General features: G+C 44.5%; 1 protein-coding gene across 2 annotated transcripts in view; it reads right to left on the minus strand.

Moving 5' to 3' along the window:
- Positions 1 to 18102, minus strand: part of Nek5 (NIMA related kinase 5) — a 50903-nt gene extending 32801 nt beyond the window's left edge. The window contains exons 1-7 of one of the 2 annotated variants that reach the window (XM_037211624.1): positions 17435 to 18102; positions 15804 to 15940; positions 12777 to 12861; positions 9139 to 9236; positions 4290 to 4373; positions 4143 to 4213; positions 1893 to 1979 (exon numbers count right to left, since the gene is read on the minus strand). In XM_037211624.1, the coding sequence (XP_037067519.1) occupies positions 1893 to 1979; positions 4143 to 4213; positions 4290 to 4373; positions 9139 to 9236; positions 12777 to 12861; positions 15804 to 15920 (542 nt within the window). In that variant the 5' untranslated portion in view covers positions 15921 to 15940; positions 17435 to 18102. Of the gene's footprint in view, positions 1 to 1892; positions 1980 to 4142; positions 4214 to 4289; positions 4374 to 9138; positions 9237 to 12776; positions 12862 to 15803; positions 16190 to 17434 lie in introns of both variants that reach the window. The other variant, XM_037211623.1, reaches the window with a different exon arrangement.
- Positions 18103 to 18538: the final 436 nt, after the last annotated feature.

An 18538-nucleotide genomic window follows, 5' to 3' on the forward strand; every position in this document is an offset into this window, starting at 1 on the left:
CACTACCTAAGCCTGCCTGAGAGCTGCAATGCCAGCTGCTGCCAGGGGTAGGGAACCTCAACTCAGGTCAACACAAGAGCTGAAACACTCATAGAGATAAGAGATCTGTCCTAGTCAGAGTTACTATTGCTGTGATGAAACACCATAACCAAAAACAACTTGGGAAGGAAATGGTCATTTGACTTATACTTCCACATCATAGTTCATCAATGAAGGAAGTCGGGACAGGAACTCAAGCAGGGCAGGAACCTGGAGGCTAGAGATGATGCAGAGGCCATGGAGGAGTGCTGCTTACTGACTTGTTCCTCATGGATTGCTCAGCCTTTCTTATAGAACCCAGGACCACCAGCCCAGGGATGGTACCACCCACAATGGGCTGGACCCTCCCTCTTCAGTCACTAGGACCCAACACCCTGCAGAGGAACTGTGACACTAAAGAGAACCATCTGCTGCTGTGCCCACCTGCTTGCTGCTGGGGCATGCCTGTGATCCCCAGCACTCAGGCAGTAGAGGCAGGAAGATCAGAAGTTCACAAAGTCTTTCTTGGCTACATGGCAAGTTTAAGGCCAGCCCAGGATATATACCTTGTCTCAAACAACAACCAAAGACCACAAAATAATGCTGCTGACCCAGGGCTCTTTGCCTAGCAGAGTGAAGTTCTGCTTTCAACCACCTACCTTCTATCTAGCACTAACCTACCTGCATTATAACTGAGGCCAAATCTCCTAGGGCCAGGAAATGTCTCAAATAAATAAGTAAACAAACCAACAAATAGCTAGGGAGACATTTTAGTAGGTAAAGTGCCCAAAGCACCAGCGTGAGGACCTGAGTTTGGGCCCCCTGAACCCATGTAAAAGCTTCGTAGGTTACTGTGCATCTATAACCCCAGCACCGGACAGAGACAGCAGATCTCTGGAGCTCGCTATCCAGCCAGCCCAGCCAATTAGTAATTTCTATCCATGTTCAGTGAGAGATACTGTCTCAAAACATAATGGAGAAAGCAATAGAGAAAGGTACCTGACATTGATCACACACACACACACACACACACACACACACACACACACACACACACGAGGCAGGAAGGGAGAGGGAGAGAGACAGGGGAAGAGATCTTTAAAATCACATTTAAGTTAAAATTTTTCTATTCATGTATTTAAAAAAAAAGATTTATTCATTTTGTTTTCTGTCTGAATGCTATGTCTGAATGCACATTTGTGTACCACATGTGTGCCTGGTGCCTGAGGAGATCAGAAAAGGGCATTGGATACCCTGGAACTGAAGTTATATATAGTTGTGAGCCATCATATGGGTGCTGGGACCAGAACCCAGCTCCACAGAGAGAGCAGCCAGTGCTCTTAACCGTTGAGCCATTGGTTGCTCCAGCCCCAGGCTTAAATGCCTGGTTGCGGGCTGTGGTTCTGTGACAGAGCACAAAAGCAAGCCTGATTCAGGCTCCAGCACCAAATAAAAGTACCAAATTAGAGCAAGTGATTAATTAAAGCAAGCCTTTGTTGTTGTTGTTGTTGTTGTTGTTGTTGTTGTTTTTCGAGACAGAGTTTCTCTGTGTAGCCCTGGTTGTCCTGGAACTCGCTCTGTAGACCAGGCTGGACTCTGACTCTGAGATTTGTCTGCCTCTGCCTCCCGAGTGCTGGAACTAAATGTGTGCAGCACCACCACCTGGCTTCTTTGTATTTTTAAATGAAGAGAAACTGCTTTGTCTTAAGTAAGGCCAAACGCTTCCAGGAATATTAGTCACTGGAATTCTCATTTCACACATGAGGAAAAGGCAAACATGCACATTCGAGCAGAAAACAGATTAGACATCAGACTCTGCACCTCAGTGTCACCCACCAGGTTGGACTGACACTCTCCAACCAAGAGCAACTCACGTTTTGTTGTTGTATGGTCTGTTCTGACAAATCTCTGGGGACAGGTAGTAAGGTGTCCCAGCACATGTGTGAGCAAGTTCCATGGAACTAGGAAATTAGAGTAAATAAAAAATAAGTTTCATTAGTAGAGTGAGAGAGGCTGAAGACATGACTATGGAAGGAAAATTGTAAACACGAGCAGCAAACTGTATTCATGCGCATATTGGAAGAGAGCAAGACATTTCCTATGAACAACAGACTAACAAAGACAGAAGGTTTTTAACCTTACAGTTCAACCCCCAACCATGTGTGATGATGCACGTCTTTAATTCCAACACTTGGAAGGCAGAGGCAGACAGATCTCTGTAAGATGGAAGCCAGCCCTGTCTATATAAGTGAGTTCCAGGACAGGCAGAGACGCATGGAGAGGTCCTTCTCTCAAAAAGCAAAACAAAATCAACCCCCAAGTTTATACATACATATATAAACACACACACACACACACACACACACACACACACACACACACACATCCATACTTACATGGAAAGAAGTGTGTGTGTGTGTGTGTGTGTGTGAGAGAGAGAGAGAGAGAGAGAGAGAGAGAGAGAGAGAGAGAGAGAGAGAGAGAGAGAGAGAGAGAGAGAACGAGAACACAAGAAAGCCAGGCATGGTGGTCCATGAATCTATATTTCTAGTATGGGAACGTGGAGGCAGGCAGATAAGGAGTTCAAGGTCAGCCTCAGCCACATAACAAGTTAAAAGTTAGCCCAGACTACATGAGACCCTATCACACACACAAAGGTACATGTGGGCTAGAAAGGTGATTAAGAGTACTTGTTCTTCCAGAGGACCCAGGGTCAGTTCTCAGCACTCACACTGTGGCACACAACCATCCCCAACTCCAGTTCCAGGGGATCTATTGTACTTCTGACTCTCACAAGCACGAGACATGCTTAGGGTATACATACATACATGCAAGCAAAATACTCATGCAAATAAAAGAATCTAAAAATATGCTAAAATGTATACACATGTCTAGTTTTTTTATTTAAACATATCTTATGGCTAGGTATGTGAATAAGTGATTGCTCTAAATCATAGCACTGCAAAATAGTAATAAGAATACCAATAATAGGGGCTAGAGAGATGGAGCAGAGGTTATGAACATTGGCTGTTCTTCCAGAAGTCCTGAGTTCAATCCCAGCAACCACATGGTGGCTCACAACCATCTACAATGGGATCTAATGCCCTCTTCTGGTGCACAGGCATATATGCACGCAGAACACTGTATAAATAAATAAAACTTTAAAAAAATACCAATAATAATAATAATAATAATAATAATAATAATAATAAATAGCAGTAGTAGTTATTACATATATATTACGACTTAACTCCATAAGGACAGAATTTTTAATTAAAAATCTCTTAGGTATAATAAGATTACTGTTTATCCAGCTATCAATGTGATACAATTGTGTATTCTAAAATTTGGAAAATACAAAAAGGAATTAGGCTGGGTGTAGCTCACTGGTAGAGCGCTTGCCTGCCATGTGAAAGGCCCTGGGTTTAAAGCCCAACACCATCAAGAAAAAAAGTCAATGAATAAAAACTTAAGTCACCTGGAGTCTGAGTATCCCTAAAACCTGGTGTCAAACTGAGATACTTTTTCTTCCCATCTGCTTCCACAAGTATGTTTTATATAGCTGTCGCCATGCTGTTTTTGTAAATCACAATTCCACTTTGCTCACGTCACACAGCAAAATATTTCCAGTGATACCAAGAAGTCCACAAAACCAAGTGAGGTATTTTTTATAGTATAATATATTCAGGAATATGGTTTAGCTGTGCTTTAGAGCATCTCTACTGCCATTTGATTAGTCATAATTTATCTTGAGAATTTTTTCTAGATTTTACTTTCATTGTTTGCGTGTGCGCATACATGTGTGTACATGTGTGGGAGTGACCACAGAGACCAGAAAGGAATGTCAGATGCCCTGGAGCTGGAGTTATAGGAGACACCAAAAGTGGGTGCTGGGAACCAAACTCAGGTTCTCTGTAAGAGGAGCAAGCACTCTTAAGCTCTGACTCCAGAGCCCCACAACTTCAGAATTTTAACCACAGACAGTCATGTGATTCAACGGATTCATTCAGTCACCTAAAATTGTGGGGATAACAAAACTTTTATTATCTTAATTCACAATGCCTCAAAATGAACAGTTTGTCAATTTTAAATAGAAAGAAAGATAGACTTTTACAAGTACTTACTTATTCAGTGTCCTTGCTGTTCCAAAGTCCCCAAGCTTTGCAACCTTTCCATTCTTGCTAAGAAAGATGTTCTAAAAGTGAAGGAAAATCATGTTCAAAAAGAGAATAGGAGTCACCGTGTCTTAGGTCATCTGTCTGAGCTGTTACCTGAGACTTTATGTCCCTGTGCAGTATCTTCCTGTCGTGAATATGCTTCAGTCCTAGAGAAATCTGCACAAACCAGCCCAGGATCTGCAGAAGGGAAAAGAACCAAGCTACTGAACAGTCTGCTGTTCCCTGGCACAGCTTCATGGTCACATGAAAAAAAGAGGAAGAATAATAAAAATGGAGCTAGAGGTTATAACATGTTAATTCCATCTTATAGCCCAGAAAGGTGCTTCAGATATCATTAGCATTAAAGTGAAATCAATATGTAGAAAGAGAAGAATAAAAGCCAAGAAGAGATGGTGGCCGTGTATGGCTATCTATCTATCTATCTATCTATCTATCTATCTATCTATCTATCATCTATCTATCTATCTATTATCTATCTATCTCTCTATCTGCTGCGGGCTGCAGGAATATATCATAAGAACTCAGCTGATTATGGCAAAGTCACTACCTGGAGGGATCAGGGAATTCCTCCAGAGGAAGCCAAATCCCAAGGAGTTTTTGGTGTTACTTGGCTGGTTATATATCAGCTGTATTCTGTTATGAAAATCATGTGTGCCTTCATAGCTTTCCCAATTGACTTTTCCCTAGAAGGGCTAACAGTGTAGACTGATCACTCTCTGGACATACACATTCCAGGTATTTGGAGAACGGCCTCAGGAAAGGCTTTCTCTGGAATCAGATTATCTCCCTTGGCTACTTTCAAGGACTACAGGAAACACCACCCAGGTGGGCGCCCATTGTTAGTCCCAGGTGGACTAACAATGATAACAGCCCACATGCAAGTCTCCTGATTTACAGTAAATTCCACAAGGAGACACCGCCTAGGAGAGGTGGACGTTAAGTAATAGCTTTACGCAATTTAGCTCGGACCCTCCCTTTATATACCGAGACTTCCAGGAGGCAGAGGAGAAGAGAGAAGAGAATGGAAGAACTAGATGGGTAAGAACTTGAGAGGAACGAACTGAGATGGGGAAGAACTAGATTGAAGGGCTAAAAGGGAGGACTAGAGGAACAAGATGGAAGATGAGGAAGAGCCAGATGGGGAAGAACAAGATGAGGAAGAGCCAGATGAGAGAGAAGGAGACGAGAGAGGAGCTGATAGGAGAAAGAACTAGATAGATGAGAACTTAGAAGGGACAGAACTAGATGAAGGAATTAAGATAGAACCTAGAGGGGACAGTAGATAAATATAGAGAAATCAGGCAAGAAAGGAGCTAGACATGAGAACAGAACTAAAGCTGTGTATAAAGGATGTTATGGCAGAGGAATTAAAGCAAGTGGACTATAGAACTCGGTGTGCTGAGATTATATTTCCTGATAATAGTCCTCGCCGTTAGTAGTTCTCTCTCCTGAGCCCCTGGGATGTATAATATTAAGGCTGGTCCCTCTAATATTATACAAGATCTATCTATCTATCTATCTATCTATCTATCTATCTATCTATCTATCTATCTAATCCATCCATCCATCCATCCATCCATCTATCTACCTACCTATCTATATATCTATCTATCTATTATCTATCTATCTATCTATCTATCTATCTATCTATCTATCCATCTATCCCATCCATCTATCTATCTATCTCTTTTTTTGAGACAGGGTCTTATTGTGTAGTCCTGAAAGGCCTGGAATTCCATGTGTAAACCAGGTTGGCCTCTCACTCACGGAAATCGGCCTGCTTCTACCACCATGACCACCTGTGGGTTTTTTGTTTGTTTGTTTTTTGTTGTTGCTGCTGTTGTTTTCTTGTTTAACACGGGGTTTCCCAGGACAAGCACAATGCATGTCTGCTGTCTCTGTGGCCCCTGTTGACACTGGTGCCACGAGGTTTTTCTTTACAATGGATGGAAGGTGCCCAGGACAAACAGAAAGGAAGAAGTAGAAAACAATAGCCCTCTGGATAAGTGAGACAGTTGATGAGCTTGAACTGTTTAGGAGGCCCCCAAGCAGTGGGACCAGGACCTGTCCTTGGTGCATGAGCTGGCTTTTTGGAGCCTGGGGCCTATGCTGAGACACTTTGCTCAGCCTTGGTGCAGGGAGGAGGGGACTGGACCTGCCTCAACTGAATCTACCAGGCTGGTCTGACTCCCCAGGGGAAACCTTGCCTTGGAGGATGTGGGAACGGGAAGTAGATAGGGGGGAAGGCTGGGGGGGGGGAGGAGGGAGGAGGGAGGACAGGGGAATCTGTGGCTGATATGTAAAGTTAAATTAATTATAAAATAAAAATATTTATTAAAAAAGAAACTGTACAAGAGCCATGCGGTGGTGGCGCATGCCTTTAATCCCAGCACTCAGGAGGCAGAGGCAGGTGGATCTCTGTGAATTTGAGGCCAGCCTGGTCTACAGAGCAAGATCCAGGACAGGCGCCAAAACTACACAGAGAAACCCTGTCTCAAAAAAAACAAAAAAAAAAAAAAAAAAAAAAAGAAAAAAAAGAAATTGTACAAGAATGCCTATTTATATGTCTAATAGAAAACTAACAACTATTTAACTTTTAGAGGTCACCTTGGAGTTGGGGGTGCAGATGAGCTGGTGGAATACTGCCTTCTATATACCAGACTGTATTCTTCCCTGGCACTGAAAAAAAAATGGAAGGAAAAAAGGCCCATTTTCTTTTCTTTTTGTGGTTCTGAATTCTAGTTTATAAGTATTTTATTCATTTATTTGTTTATTCATTATTTATTTTTCTGATACAGGGTGTTTTCATATAGCCCTAGCTACCCTTATACTCACTGTTGTAGCACAGGCTAGTCTCAAACTTATGGTAGCCTTCCTGCCTCAGCCTCTTGATACTGGGATTTCAGGCCTTTGCCACCAGATCCAGCTCTATGTTGTATTTTATATCAGAAGGCAGGAGCCACTTTAATAAAATGTGTTCTACACTTACAGAAATTCATTTAAAGTACTCTAAAACTCACAGGTTCTTTGTCTGCCAAATGATATAGTAAGAAGAAAATAATATAAGATGGCCCATATTCTAGGTATTAGGATTCAGTTGACATCTTGGAACTTCCCCAACAAAAGAAAATGTAATCGAAATATTGTCACAAAAAACATTTTTATAAAATATAGCAAAATCATCCCTAGATAAGAAAGACATTTCTGTAAATATAGACTTAATATATGATGCAGGAATAAGAAGAATGCTTGATTAAACTTACAGAAGTTAAAGATACTGATTCTTTAATCATGCATATATTCAAAGTCTTCAATTTTCTAGGAAGATAGCACAGCTCTCTCAAATTGTACTACACAGTTATAGTAATAAAAACAGCCTGGAACTATTTGTAGTAGCCAGAACCTAGAAACAACCTAGATGTCCATCAACAGAAAAATGGATGGAAAAAATGTGGTACATATACACAATGGAGTACTACTCAGCAGAGAAAAACAATGAAAGCATGAAATTTGCAGGCAAATGGATGGAACTAGGAAAAAATCATCCTGAGTGAGGTAACCCAAACCCAGAAAGACAGTCATGGTATATACTCACTCATAAGTGGATTCTAGATATAAAATAAAGAACAATCAGATCACAATAAATAAATAAATAAATAAATAAAATAAAAAATAATAAAAACAGCCTGGAATTGGCATAAAAACAGGCACATTAATCAATGAAATAGAATTGAAGATTCAGATGTAAGTCCACACACCTATGGACACCTGATTTTCTTATAAAGAAGCCAGAAACACACTGAAAAAAGGCAGTATCATCCCAGCACTTGGGAGGGCAGAGGCAGGTAGATCTCTGTGAGTTCGAGGCCAGCCTGGTCTACAGAGCTAGTCCAGGACAGGCTCCAAAGCTACAGAGAGACCCTGTCTCGAAAAACCAAAAAAAAAAAAAGAAAAAAGGCAGTATCATCAACAAATGGTGCTGTCCAAACTGGATGGCTACATGTAGAGGAATGCACCATGGATCCATACTTTACCACCCTGCCCAAAACTTAACTCCAGATGGATCCAAGACCTCAACGTAAGGCCAGACACCCTGAATCTGATAGAAGCAAAAGTGTGGAGTAGTCTTGAATGCGTTGGCACAGGAAAGGATTGTCTGAACAGAACACTGATAGTGAATCAGTGACTATTATAGGTCCTTTGCTGTATTTTTGGTTATGAGCCTAGCATTTAATGGCTGAGCCATTTCCCCAGCCCAATTTTGACAATTTTAAAAGTTATATTATTACTTATTTGTGAGAAGAGGGAGGAGCACATGCCAAGGTGAGTGTATGGCGCTCAGAGGACAATCAGCAGGAACTGGTTCTGCCCTTCTATCATATAAGTTCTAGGGATTGAACTCAGGTCACCAGGCTTGATGACAAGTGCCTCTACCCACTGAGCCACCTTTTCTGGCCCCACATCGTATTTAATTTTTTTTTATTTTAGATTTATTTATTTCACTTTATGTATATGAGTGTTTTGTCTGCATGTGTGTGAGTATGTATACCATATGCATAGGTGGTACCTGTGGAGGTCAGAAGAGGGCATTGGGTTATCTAGACCTAAGTTACAGATGGTCGTGAGCCACCAAGTGAATACTGGAAATTGAACCTAGGTCCTCTGCAAGAATAATATCCTGACACCCTGAGCCATGTCTCCAACCCCATCTTCACGATTGTTTAAGACATGAAGTTCATCCTGCATGACATATGTAGACTAGAGATATTTCCTCCAAAAAAATCATTCTCAAAACCAAATTCTATTTCAATTCAACTATCAAGAACGTTAATCCACAATTTTATGATTCGAATTTCCCTACCAGGAACGTGCTTTGCATAGCCTAGGATGTAGATAGAACATTACAAACGTAACACCCCACGGACATTAGAAGTAGATTTACCTGGTCTTCACTGAAGAGCTCTCCCCTCTGCCTCTGGATCCTTTGCATGAGATCCCCTCCGTCACAGTACTCCATTACAATAAACAGCCTGCTCTTCTCTGCAAGAAAACAGCATCCTTTGGGGCGGAGAGCTTTTAGATGTCATTTTCCGTTCAAAACCTAGAATGTGAAGACTACAGCAGGAAAACGCAGTGCCCGAGAGTGGGTGTGGCCAGAGGATGGACTGGGTTCTCACCCCACTACACCACTTGCATTTCTTGTGTTTGTTTGTTTGTTTGTTTGGCCTCGTTGATAAAGAGTTAATTCTGTGTAGCCCAGGGAGTTAACATCAGTGGTCCACCTGACAGGGTCTAGACTCTCCTAGGTGACAAATGTCTGGGCATTTCTGTCAGAGTTTCTGGACTGGATTAATGAAGGAGAGGAGACCTGCCCTCGATGTAGAAGGCACCATCCCCCAGGCGTGGAGCCCTTAACGGAGTGAAGAGGAAGGCATGAGCACAGAGTAACTGTTGGAAGCCGTCAGCTCCATGGCCGTTTGTTTCACAGCCACAGAAAACAAGCACAACAGTGCAGACAGAGATCTGTGTCTATTTTGTTCCACACTTAGAGCGCTTGGCTCTGGAACACCCTCAGCACCTAAGAGTTAATATTACTGAGGGAAGTCATTTTGCCTTAGGAAAACATCGCTGAATTCTCATTATTATTATTATTATTATTATTATTATTATTTGGTTTTTTTCGAGACAGGGTTTCTCTGTGTAGCTTTGCGCCTTTCCTGGAGCTCACTTGGTAGCCCAGGCTGGCCTCGAACTCACAGAGATCCGCCTGGCTCTGCCTCCCGAGTGCTGGGATTAAAGGCGTCTGCCACCATCGCCCGGCTCTCCTTATTTTTTTTTTTTTTTTTTACGCCACTTTAAATTCATACAACCTCATCTTTCATACTAGCCAGCTACTTTTGACTAAATCAAAAGGATTAGCCAGGTGGGCCTGACCTGGTCACATGACTTATGTACAGCTGAGCCTGGGTGTTGGAGACAGAAGCAGTTCGTGATTTCCAGCTCCAGCTCCACCTCCCGGCCCAGTGACAGAGCACTGAGTTTCACTTCTAGTAGAGAGTGGCCCCTCTCGTTAACAGCCAGTGAGAAAGTGGAAACAGACATTGAGTGATGTTGTAGGGCCAGCAAAGCCTGTACGTACAGGGTCTCACAGTCAGGTGCCTCCAGGCTCTGAGGCTCTTGGCTAAGCCCTGGTTTTAAGTACCAGCAAGCTGCCAAGCAATGTACAGGGGCAAAGGAGGTCATTTACACTGTGAAGTGGCTTTAGCTGTGTAACTGTATCCATTGCAAGTGTCTCCAGAAATCCACCTTAGATAGAATAAATGTATACTCCAGTCTATTAAAACGGTCCAATCCATTCACTCTTTCAGCATCTGTATATTGAGCAGCTACTATCTGCCACATGTAAAGGACCAAAATGTATATGAAAGTCCCTAAACTCATTAATGTTTACATGTGTGTGTGTGTGTGTGTGTGTGTGTGTGTGTGTGTGTGTGTGTGTGTGTGTGTGTGTGTTGCTAGGGATCAAACTCAGAACCTCATCCATGCTATACAATTGTTCTACCACGGAGCTACATTCTCAACCCCTAAGTTTCCTACCTGAAGGAAATGAAACAAATTTGTACTAATGTATATTCACAGATCATCACACACATTAGTAGAAAAGTGCCCTGGGGGAATCGCCAAAGGGACAGTGGCTTGGGGAAGTCTGAGGGTGAGAGAATTCAGGCAGACAAAGGATCTCAGCAATAACTGACAAGCTGGAGAAGAGAAAGATGAGAAGAGTGGATAGGAATGTGGGGCACTTTATTCCCTACATGGCTCTCATTTTTACTCAGAGTTCAGGGTGTAGCTCAGAAGTAGAGCATGTACACTTGCTCAGTCCAGCTCCATGCCCTGCCCGTGAAAAGCCTCACCAGAGCCCCGAGAGTTCCGCTGAATATCACTCATTGAAAAGGGTCATACAAACAGAGCTGCTTTTAACTTGACTGATATCATACGGCTTTTGAGAGAGTCACTATTGTACGACTGGTTAGCCGGGAACTCACTTTGTAGACCAGGCTGGCCTTGAACTTACAACAGTCCTTTGGCCTCTGCTTCTCCAGTGCTGGGATTCCAGGACTATGAGACCATGCCTGGTCTCATAACTGCCTTGGATGCTGTGGTTTCTAAACAGCAGAGAGCACAGGGCACACCATGAAAAGTTCAAGAAATAGAGGATGTATCCATGGACTCGCTTGCTCCTGTCTATGCACCCAGTGATACTCTAGGTTAGCCCTTCTTCTCTTAGTACCTACAGCCCATGAATTACAACAACCCAGTGAGAGAGGTAGGGGTGGGATATCCCTGTCCGGTGGTGAACTGTGGGTGTCTATGGTCCTGGAACATCCTCATAAACACCCAATATATTGCATATTTGCTGACTGCCTGTCTCTTCCCATTATAATGCAAACTTCCAGGACAGGGGTTTGCGCATTTTGTTCCTGCTTCAAGCCTGGTAACTAGAATGATGACTCAGTAGAATCTGCTCTGAAAGAACGAGCTCTAACCAGTGTATTCTTAGCTTCCCGACAAACCCGAAATAAACAATCTGAGGGGCAGGGGGCTGGATAGATGGCTCAGTTCAGAGCACTTGCTACAGGAGCATGAAAACTGGGTTTCAGGTCCCCCGTAAATGCTGGGTGGGCATAGAGACCTGCCTGCAATTCCAATCCTGGGCTGCTGAGACTAACTTTATTGGTGAGCTATGAGTTCAACTGAGAGATCCTGTCTCAACACCTAAGAGAGAAAGTGATTGACACAGACTCCCAACAACAACCTGGGGCCCCTGTGTGTACACACAAGGAAAACACAAACTTTGGAATGAAGCTCCTCAAAGTTCTGCTCTCCTTTGGCAGGTTGCTGCCTCTCTGTGAGAGGATTATACAGCGCCACCTACTGTCACAGAACACAAGGGACCAACTATAACCCATGACACACATCCGGTTGAACATGACAGTGTGCCTGTTGGGCTTTTGTGTCCCCTCTTCCTGGTAGCTTACAAAGCGACACGCTCCATTTCTGCAATGTCCCTTTTTCCAGGACCACAGACATCACACTCCACCGGCAGCCAGCATGGAGTGGGAATGAGAAATGGATGGGTATTACTGTAGGCCACTGTGATTGGAGCGTTACCACTACTTCCAATCTGGCACACCAACCATTGTCTATTGGAAGAATAAGAATTAAGGAGATGTGCAAAAGCTTATGAGAGGGAAGCCATCTATAATAAGTCACTAGAAGGGCTCAGCATGGTGGAACACACCTGTAACCTCAGCATTGGGGAGGCCGAAGAAGAGGATCTGGACTTTGAGGTTATGTTCAACTATGCAGTGAATTGAGCCTAGCCTGGGCTACAGAAGACCCTGTCGCAAAGGACAAACCTCACCAGATAGGAAATAAAGACAACGTTTCAAATTACAATTTAACTACACAGGAATATGAACACACTTACAAAATTTAATAAATACACAATTCTTGGGAACACATCTTTTCTAGAGCTCTTTAGTTTATTGGGATACTTTAATGATGGAAAAATCTAACCTTGAAAGGCACTGAAGAAGGTTACAATGTTGGGATGCTTCATCTGAGCCAGAAGAATCACTTCTTTCTGTGAAGCTTCTTTTTCCTGGAAGGGCGTCAAAGTGATATTTCAAGATAGTGTGTCTTGCAGAGGTAACCGGCTAATAGAGGCATGCTTCCTGCTCACTGCCATCCGAAATCCCCCAAGATGCCACTGGCTTCAATGTCACTTCTAAAACTTATCTCTCAAAGGCAGGGCCACTGTGGAATGAGCAGAGTGCCTCTTATCTAACCATTAGCTTGTCAGTGACAATTATAATCAAGAAAATTAATAATGCTGGGGAAATATTATTGTACTGAAAGTTCGGAATTGGTTACACTTGATACACAACTGTATTCCCAGCTGCCCAGGAGGTGGAGATCATCCTGGGCAACATAGCGAGGTCCTGTTATAAGAAGTAAATGCAAATTATAAAGAAATTAGCAACTAGATTTACTCATTATCTTTATCCTCCAGCATAAGGAAATCCTTTCTAAGACATAACATTTCAAGAGCAGTCACTGCTGAGAAGAAAATTGTCATATGCTACAAAAAACAGACCAGCAAGGTTCCGTATTCTGCATTTTTCCATTTTAGGAAATAAGCCATACATGCTGTGATGCTAGCACTCAGTAGTCTGAGGCAGGAGGATCCCAAATTTGAGGACACCCTGGGCTACAAAGGGAGATCCTGTCTCAAAACAAAAACAAAAACCAGTTTCTTGGGGCCAGCAAGAGGGCTTAGCAGGCTTGGCACTTGCTGCCAAACCTGGGGACCTAAGGTCAATCCCTGGAACCCACATGGTGGAAGCAGGAAAGAACTGACGCCCACAGTGGTCCTCTGACCTCCACGTGTGTGCTGGGTCATACAGGCGTGCACATACACACAAGTAAATTAACAAATGTCAAAAGAAAACATCTTTTATGATTTAACTTTAGTTTTGTAATTTATTATTCTATTTGTCATCTGAGAATAATACTTTTCTACTGTTTTGGTGCCTATGTACATATCCCATGCTGTCTGTTTGCCTGCCTGCCTACCTGCCTGCCTGCATGCCTATCTGTCTGTCTCTGTCTGTCTCTCTCTCTCTCTCTCTCTCTCTCTCTCTCTCTCTCTCTCTCTGGAGGACGTGTGCCTCTGTAGGCAACTTGGGCTGGCCTGGAATTGAGGGTTCTCTTGCCTTAGCCTCAGGAGTGCTGGACTACCTTCCTCCTCTTCCTCCCTTCCATTTTTCTTCTGCTGCAGCTTGAACAAGGTAAGCACACCCTCCGCCACACAAACAGCCCAGACGATATTTTTTAATTGACATTCTCAGCCCCCGTTTCTAACCTAAGATCCAGTGTCACATGCCTCATTCTAAACGGCATGATCAGAACGGGAATTTCAGATTTTAAAATGCTTTTACCCCTCTCCTGCCAGCTTGGTAAGTTTGACTACTTTTAAAAATGTAGCTACCAGAGTGGCAAAGATGCATGGAAGGAGAGGAGCAGAGAGAGAGAGGACAGAGAGAATGAGATCATGAAATTAGGTGGGTAGGGAGACAGGGAGGGTTTGGGGGAGGAGAAATAGGATAAAAATGTATTATTATATGACAAAAAAATTTTTTTTTCCTCACCCTAGGGTCTAGTGCATGCTAAGAAAGTGCTCTACTGCCGGGTGGCAGTGGCGCACCCCTCTAATCCCAGCACTCGGGAGGCAGAGGCAGGTGGATCTCCGTGAGTTCGAGGCCAGCCTGGTCTACAGAGCGAGATCCAGGATAGGTACCAAAACTACACAGAGAAACCCTGTCTCCAGGATAGGCACCAAAACTACACAGAGAAATCCTGTCTCAAAAAACAAACAAGCAAACAAACAAAAAAAAGTGGTCTACCATTGAGATACATCCCAGTATTCTTTTTGCTTTTTTTTTAAATTTATTTATTTTCATTTTTATTTTATTTTATTTTATTTGGGGGGGGGCGTGGAGCAAGCAAGAGAAGCAGGAAAGCAGGGAGCAAGAGAGGGTGTTTCTGCAGGAGTGGGATTTCAAGGGAAAAGTGGGGGAGTCTGTGCTAAGGTGAGCTGGTAAATCCTGACTGGACATAGTGGCCAAAGAATGAATTTTAATTGTTGGACCTTGGTGTTTAGTCTCAGGAATGAGTCAGTGGCCAAATAAGGGAATGGACCTTGGGGGCTAGTTTTAGGGATGTCATGGTTTTTAGCAAGGGAGAGGGGGAGGGTAAAGGGCAAAACCTGTCTGCAGTGTTTGCCACGCCTGGGCCTGTGTTTGCCTTGCTCGGGCCGTGTTTGTTTGCCATGCTCGGGCCGTGTTTGTTTGCCACGCTCGGGCCATGTCTGCCTTGCTCGGGCCGTGTTTGCCACACTCGGGCTGTGTTTGCCGTGCTCGGGCCGTGTTTGCCACGCTCAGGCTGTTGGAGCCCCTTCACAGACCCCTTATAGATGGTTGTGAGCCACCACGTGGTTGCTGAGAATTGAACTCAAGACCTCTGGAAGAGCAGCCAGTGATCTTAACCACTGAGCCACCTCTCCAGCCTCTGCTTGTTATTTCTGAGACGGTCTCAGCAGGTTGTGTGGGCTGGCCTTGAACTCTCTGGTAGCCCAGACACCCAAAAGGACGTGAACGTGCCGCACATCTTCCTCAGTCCCTGGAGTAGCTGGAATTACAGGTGCATGCCATCGGGCCAAGAAGTTTTATTTTTATGAAGTCAGCCTAGCTATCTTTTCCTTTAGACCTTACAGGGGGCGTCTGGGGCCACGGCTGGGGCACTGGTAAAATGAGCCACATGAAAACTGGACTTGGGAGAATGCCAGCGAAGGACCAAGTGACCCGGTGCACTGACAAAAGGAAGGAAGCTAAGCCACAGGGGCACCCAATGCCCTCTGACCTCTGCAGACACTTGCACTCACATAAACTCATGCAAGCACGCATACATATAATATATCTATATATATTTTAAAGCTAAATATACCACTTAAAATTATCAAAAGTTTGAACTTCTTAACCTTACCTTTGTAAAATTGATCTCTTTTATGACGCAGTGATTGCTTTCTGTTTTATTTTTTGCCAAGTATACTTTCCCAAAGGTGCCTTCCCCGATGATCTTAATCAGGTCAAATTTATCCATTGTGTCGGGGCCCGAAGTTCCTAAAATGAAGTAATAAGCCTTTACTGTACGCTTCTCATGACAGCTAACGCGCAGACGATGGATAAAATGCAAAGGAACTGTTTGCTGAAACTTTCCACCCAGCTTTCCAGAGTCACAAAATTCCCTTATGGCCACAGGTACGGTGGCGAAAACGGTTTGGTTGGCAGATTCCGAGGTCACTCTGGATTGCAGCTCAGCTTTGGGACCTTAGACGAGTCGCCACCTCATAAACCTTTCTTCTCTAGCTTCTAAAATGAAAAATGACCCGTGTTCGAAGGAAAGACACCTCTTTGCAGATGCTTGGTGCCTCTAAAAAGCTGGAAGTCAAGGGCGGGGCAAGCACCCTTCACGTCTCAGGGGAGGTACTGCCCTCTACAGGGAAGCCTGGGAATTTATTCTGTCTGTGTTTCGGGGTCTAGAGATGCGGAGGCATTATGGTAGTTAAGATGAAGTTAGGGCCTGGGGTACTAGTTTTGCCATTCAAAGGTCGTTGGTCCCACACAGCAAGGGATGACCATAGAGTCTCTGCATACACTTACGTAAGTGGAAAACCCCATTCACAGTTATCTGCCCCTAGAACCCAACCATCACGCGCCTAAGTATCTCTCCATGGCATTAACTAGTGCTGGATTTCTTAAGAATATAAATCAAGCCGGGTGGTGGTGGCACACGCTTTTTGATCCCAGCACTCGGGAGGCAGAGCTAGGCGGATCTCTGTGAGTTCGAGGCCAACCTGGGCTACAGAGTGAGCTCCAGGAATGGCGCAAAGCTACACAGAGAAACCCTGTCTCGGAAATATATATATATTCCGGCTTGGTTGGATCTGGGGACTTTCCCACTAGCTGTGTGCCAATATGGAAAAACATCCGGTCTACAGGCTAGGGAGCTGCAGTCGGTGGGAGGTCCAGCGGTCTAGCAACTGCGGTCAGGTGACTGTCCCGGCCCTGGCTGCAGGTGTTTACAGGTGGAAATATATACTTTGTTGTAGGTTGCTTTCCTTCTTTTCCCCTTTTATGCCACAGTTAGAGCATAATGGAGGTTTTTATTTTGCTGTACTGGGAATCGGACCCAGGAGCACATGCATGCTAGGTAAGCATTCAACCACTGAGCTTTATAGCTAATCCCTTTGGGGGGACTATTACTGAAACTGATCGAAGTAGCTCAGGTAGGCCTTGCGTTTGCCATCCTTCTGCTTCAGACACAAGGCAGACTTCTAAAACTCTGGGTGGTCTACTGGGCAGGTTGTTTTTCAAAATTCAAGTCAGGTGGATACTAGGTTGTCAGCGGGAGGCTGTGGCCAGCATGTGGGAGGGGGGATGGAGTCCAGGACTTTGTAGGTTGTGAGTTGCCATGGAAACTGACGCAGCCCAGGGAGCAGGCTCTGCAGCCGCCGCTTGCCCTGCCTCCTCCCGCCTGGTCTCCCCATCTCTCTCCCTTGCCTTAGAGGGACCTGGGACAGCTCCTGAAGAACAAGCCCGGTGGGCTCAGCCTACCTGCTCAGTGGGTAGTGAGTCTTTAAGTGTCCGGGTGGATCTGGCCCCTGGCAGCGAAGCCTCAGGGACGCTGGAGCAGGGCCACCTCCAGGAAAGTAGGCGGAGCGCTGGGCGGGGGCAGAGGAGACCCATGGACACTCCTTCCAGTTGCCGGAGGTGGGAACCCATACATAAAACAAGCAACCAGAAAACATCTCCACACTCCTGTGCTGTGAGAAGTAAGTCAGAGGAGGAAAACGAGAAGACAGAGTTGACCTCAAAGCGGAAGAAGCACACTTTTATTTAGAGAGACTGGCAACCTGCAGCTTTGGTATCCGTGGGTGCAGAAGGCAGTGCGAGGTCTGAGATTCGGTTTTTGTAGTAAGAGAGTAGGGAGCGGGGAGAAACCGCTTTGGGGGCAAACTTTTCCAGAACTGTGGGGTGGGCGATCAGTCAGATTGCCTCGTTGCAATCTTCGGGTTCCAGGGTGTGTGATGGGGTTGGCTATTTTCCAGACTTCTATGGGTGGCATTTTTTTTTTTTTTTTTTGAAGCTTTATACCTGTTTTTTGGCTGGCTTTTTGGGCGCGGGGATGGGAGAGTTTCTTTGGTGTAGTTGGTATACATATTCTCTGCTGCCTGCCACCTACAGAGGTTTCTGATGAGTAAGCAATGCTGAGAGGAAACGTTGGTTTGTGAAAGACCCCGAAGGCAGTCTTCCTCTGGAGAGACCCTCGCCAGAGATACACGAGACACAAGTCAGATGCAAACAGCAAGAGGCTTTATCAGGACACAGGTACGGGGCAACAGTCCTTAAGAGGCTCAAGAGACTGGCGCGCCACGGGCTGGAGTGGAGGGTTTTTATAGGTCTGGCAGCAGGAGCACGAGGAGCTCGGTTTACAGGGTTCTGATTGGACGATTCAAATGAGGCCAGGTTCAAACTCAGGACAGCTCGTGGGTTCTGATTGGACGATTCAATGAGGCCAGGTTCAACTCAGGACAGCTCGTGGTTCTCCCGAGCTCGACACGCCTGCTGTCTGGCTCAAGTTGTTTTTCTGACCTTTAGTACCTTTTCTGGGCAGGTGGCGACGCAGCAACCTGAACTTTCCTGTACTTTTCAGGCTTA

This window comes from Peromyscus leucopus, chromosome 17, assembly GCF_004664715.2.
Source record: "Peromyscus leucopus breed LL Stock chromosome 17, UCI_PerLeu_2.1, whole genome shotgun sequence".
Lineage (NCBI taxonomy): Eukaryota > Metazoa > Chordata > Mammalia > Rodentia > Cricetidae > Peromyscus > Peromyscus leucopus.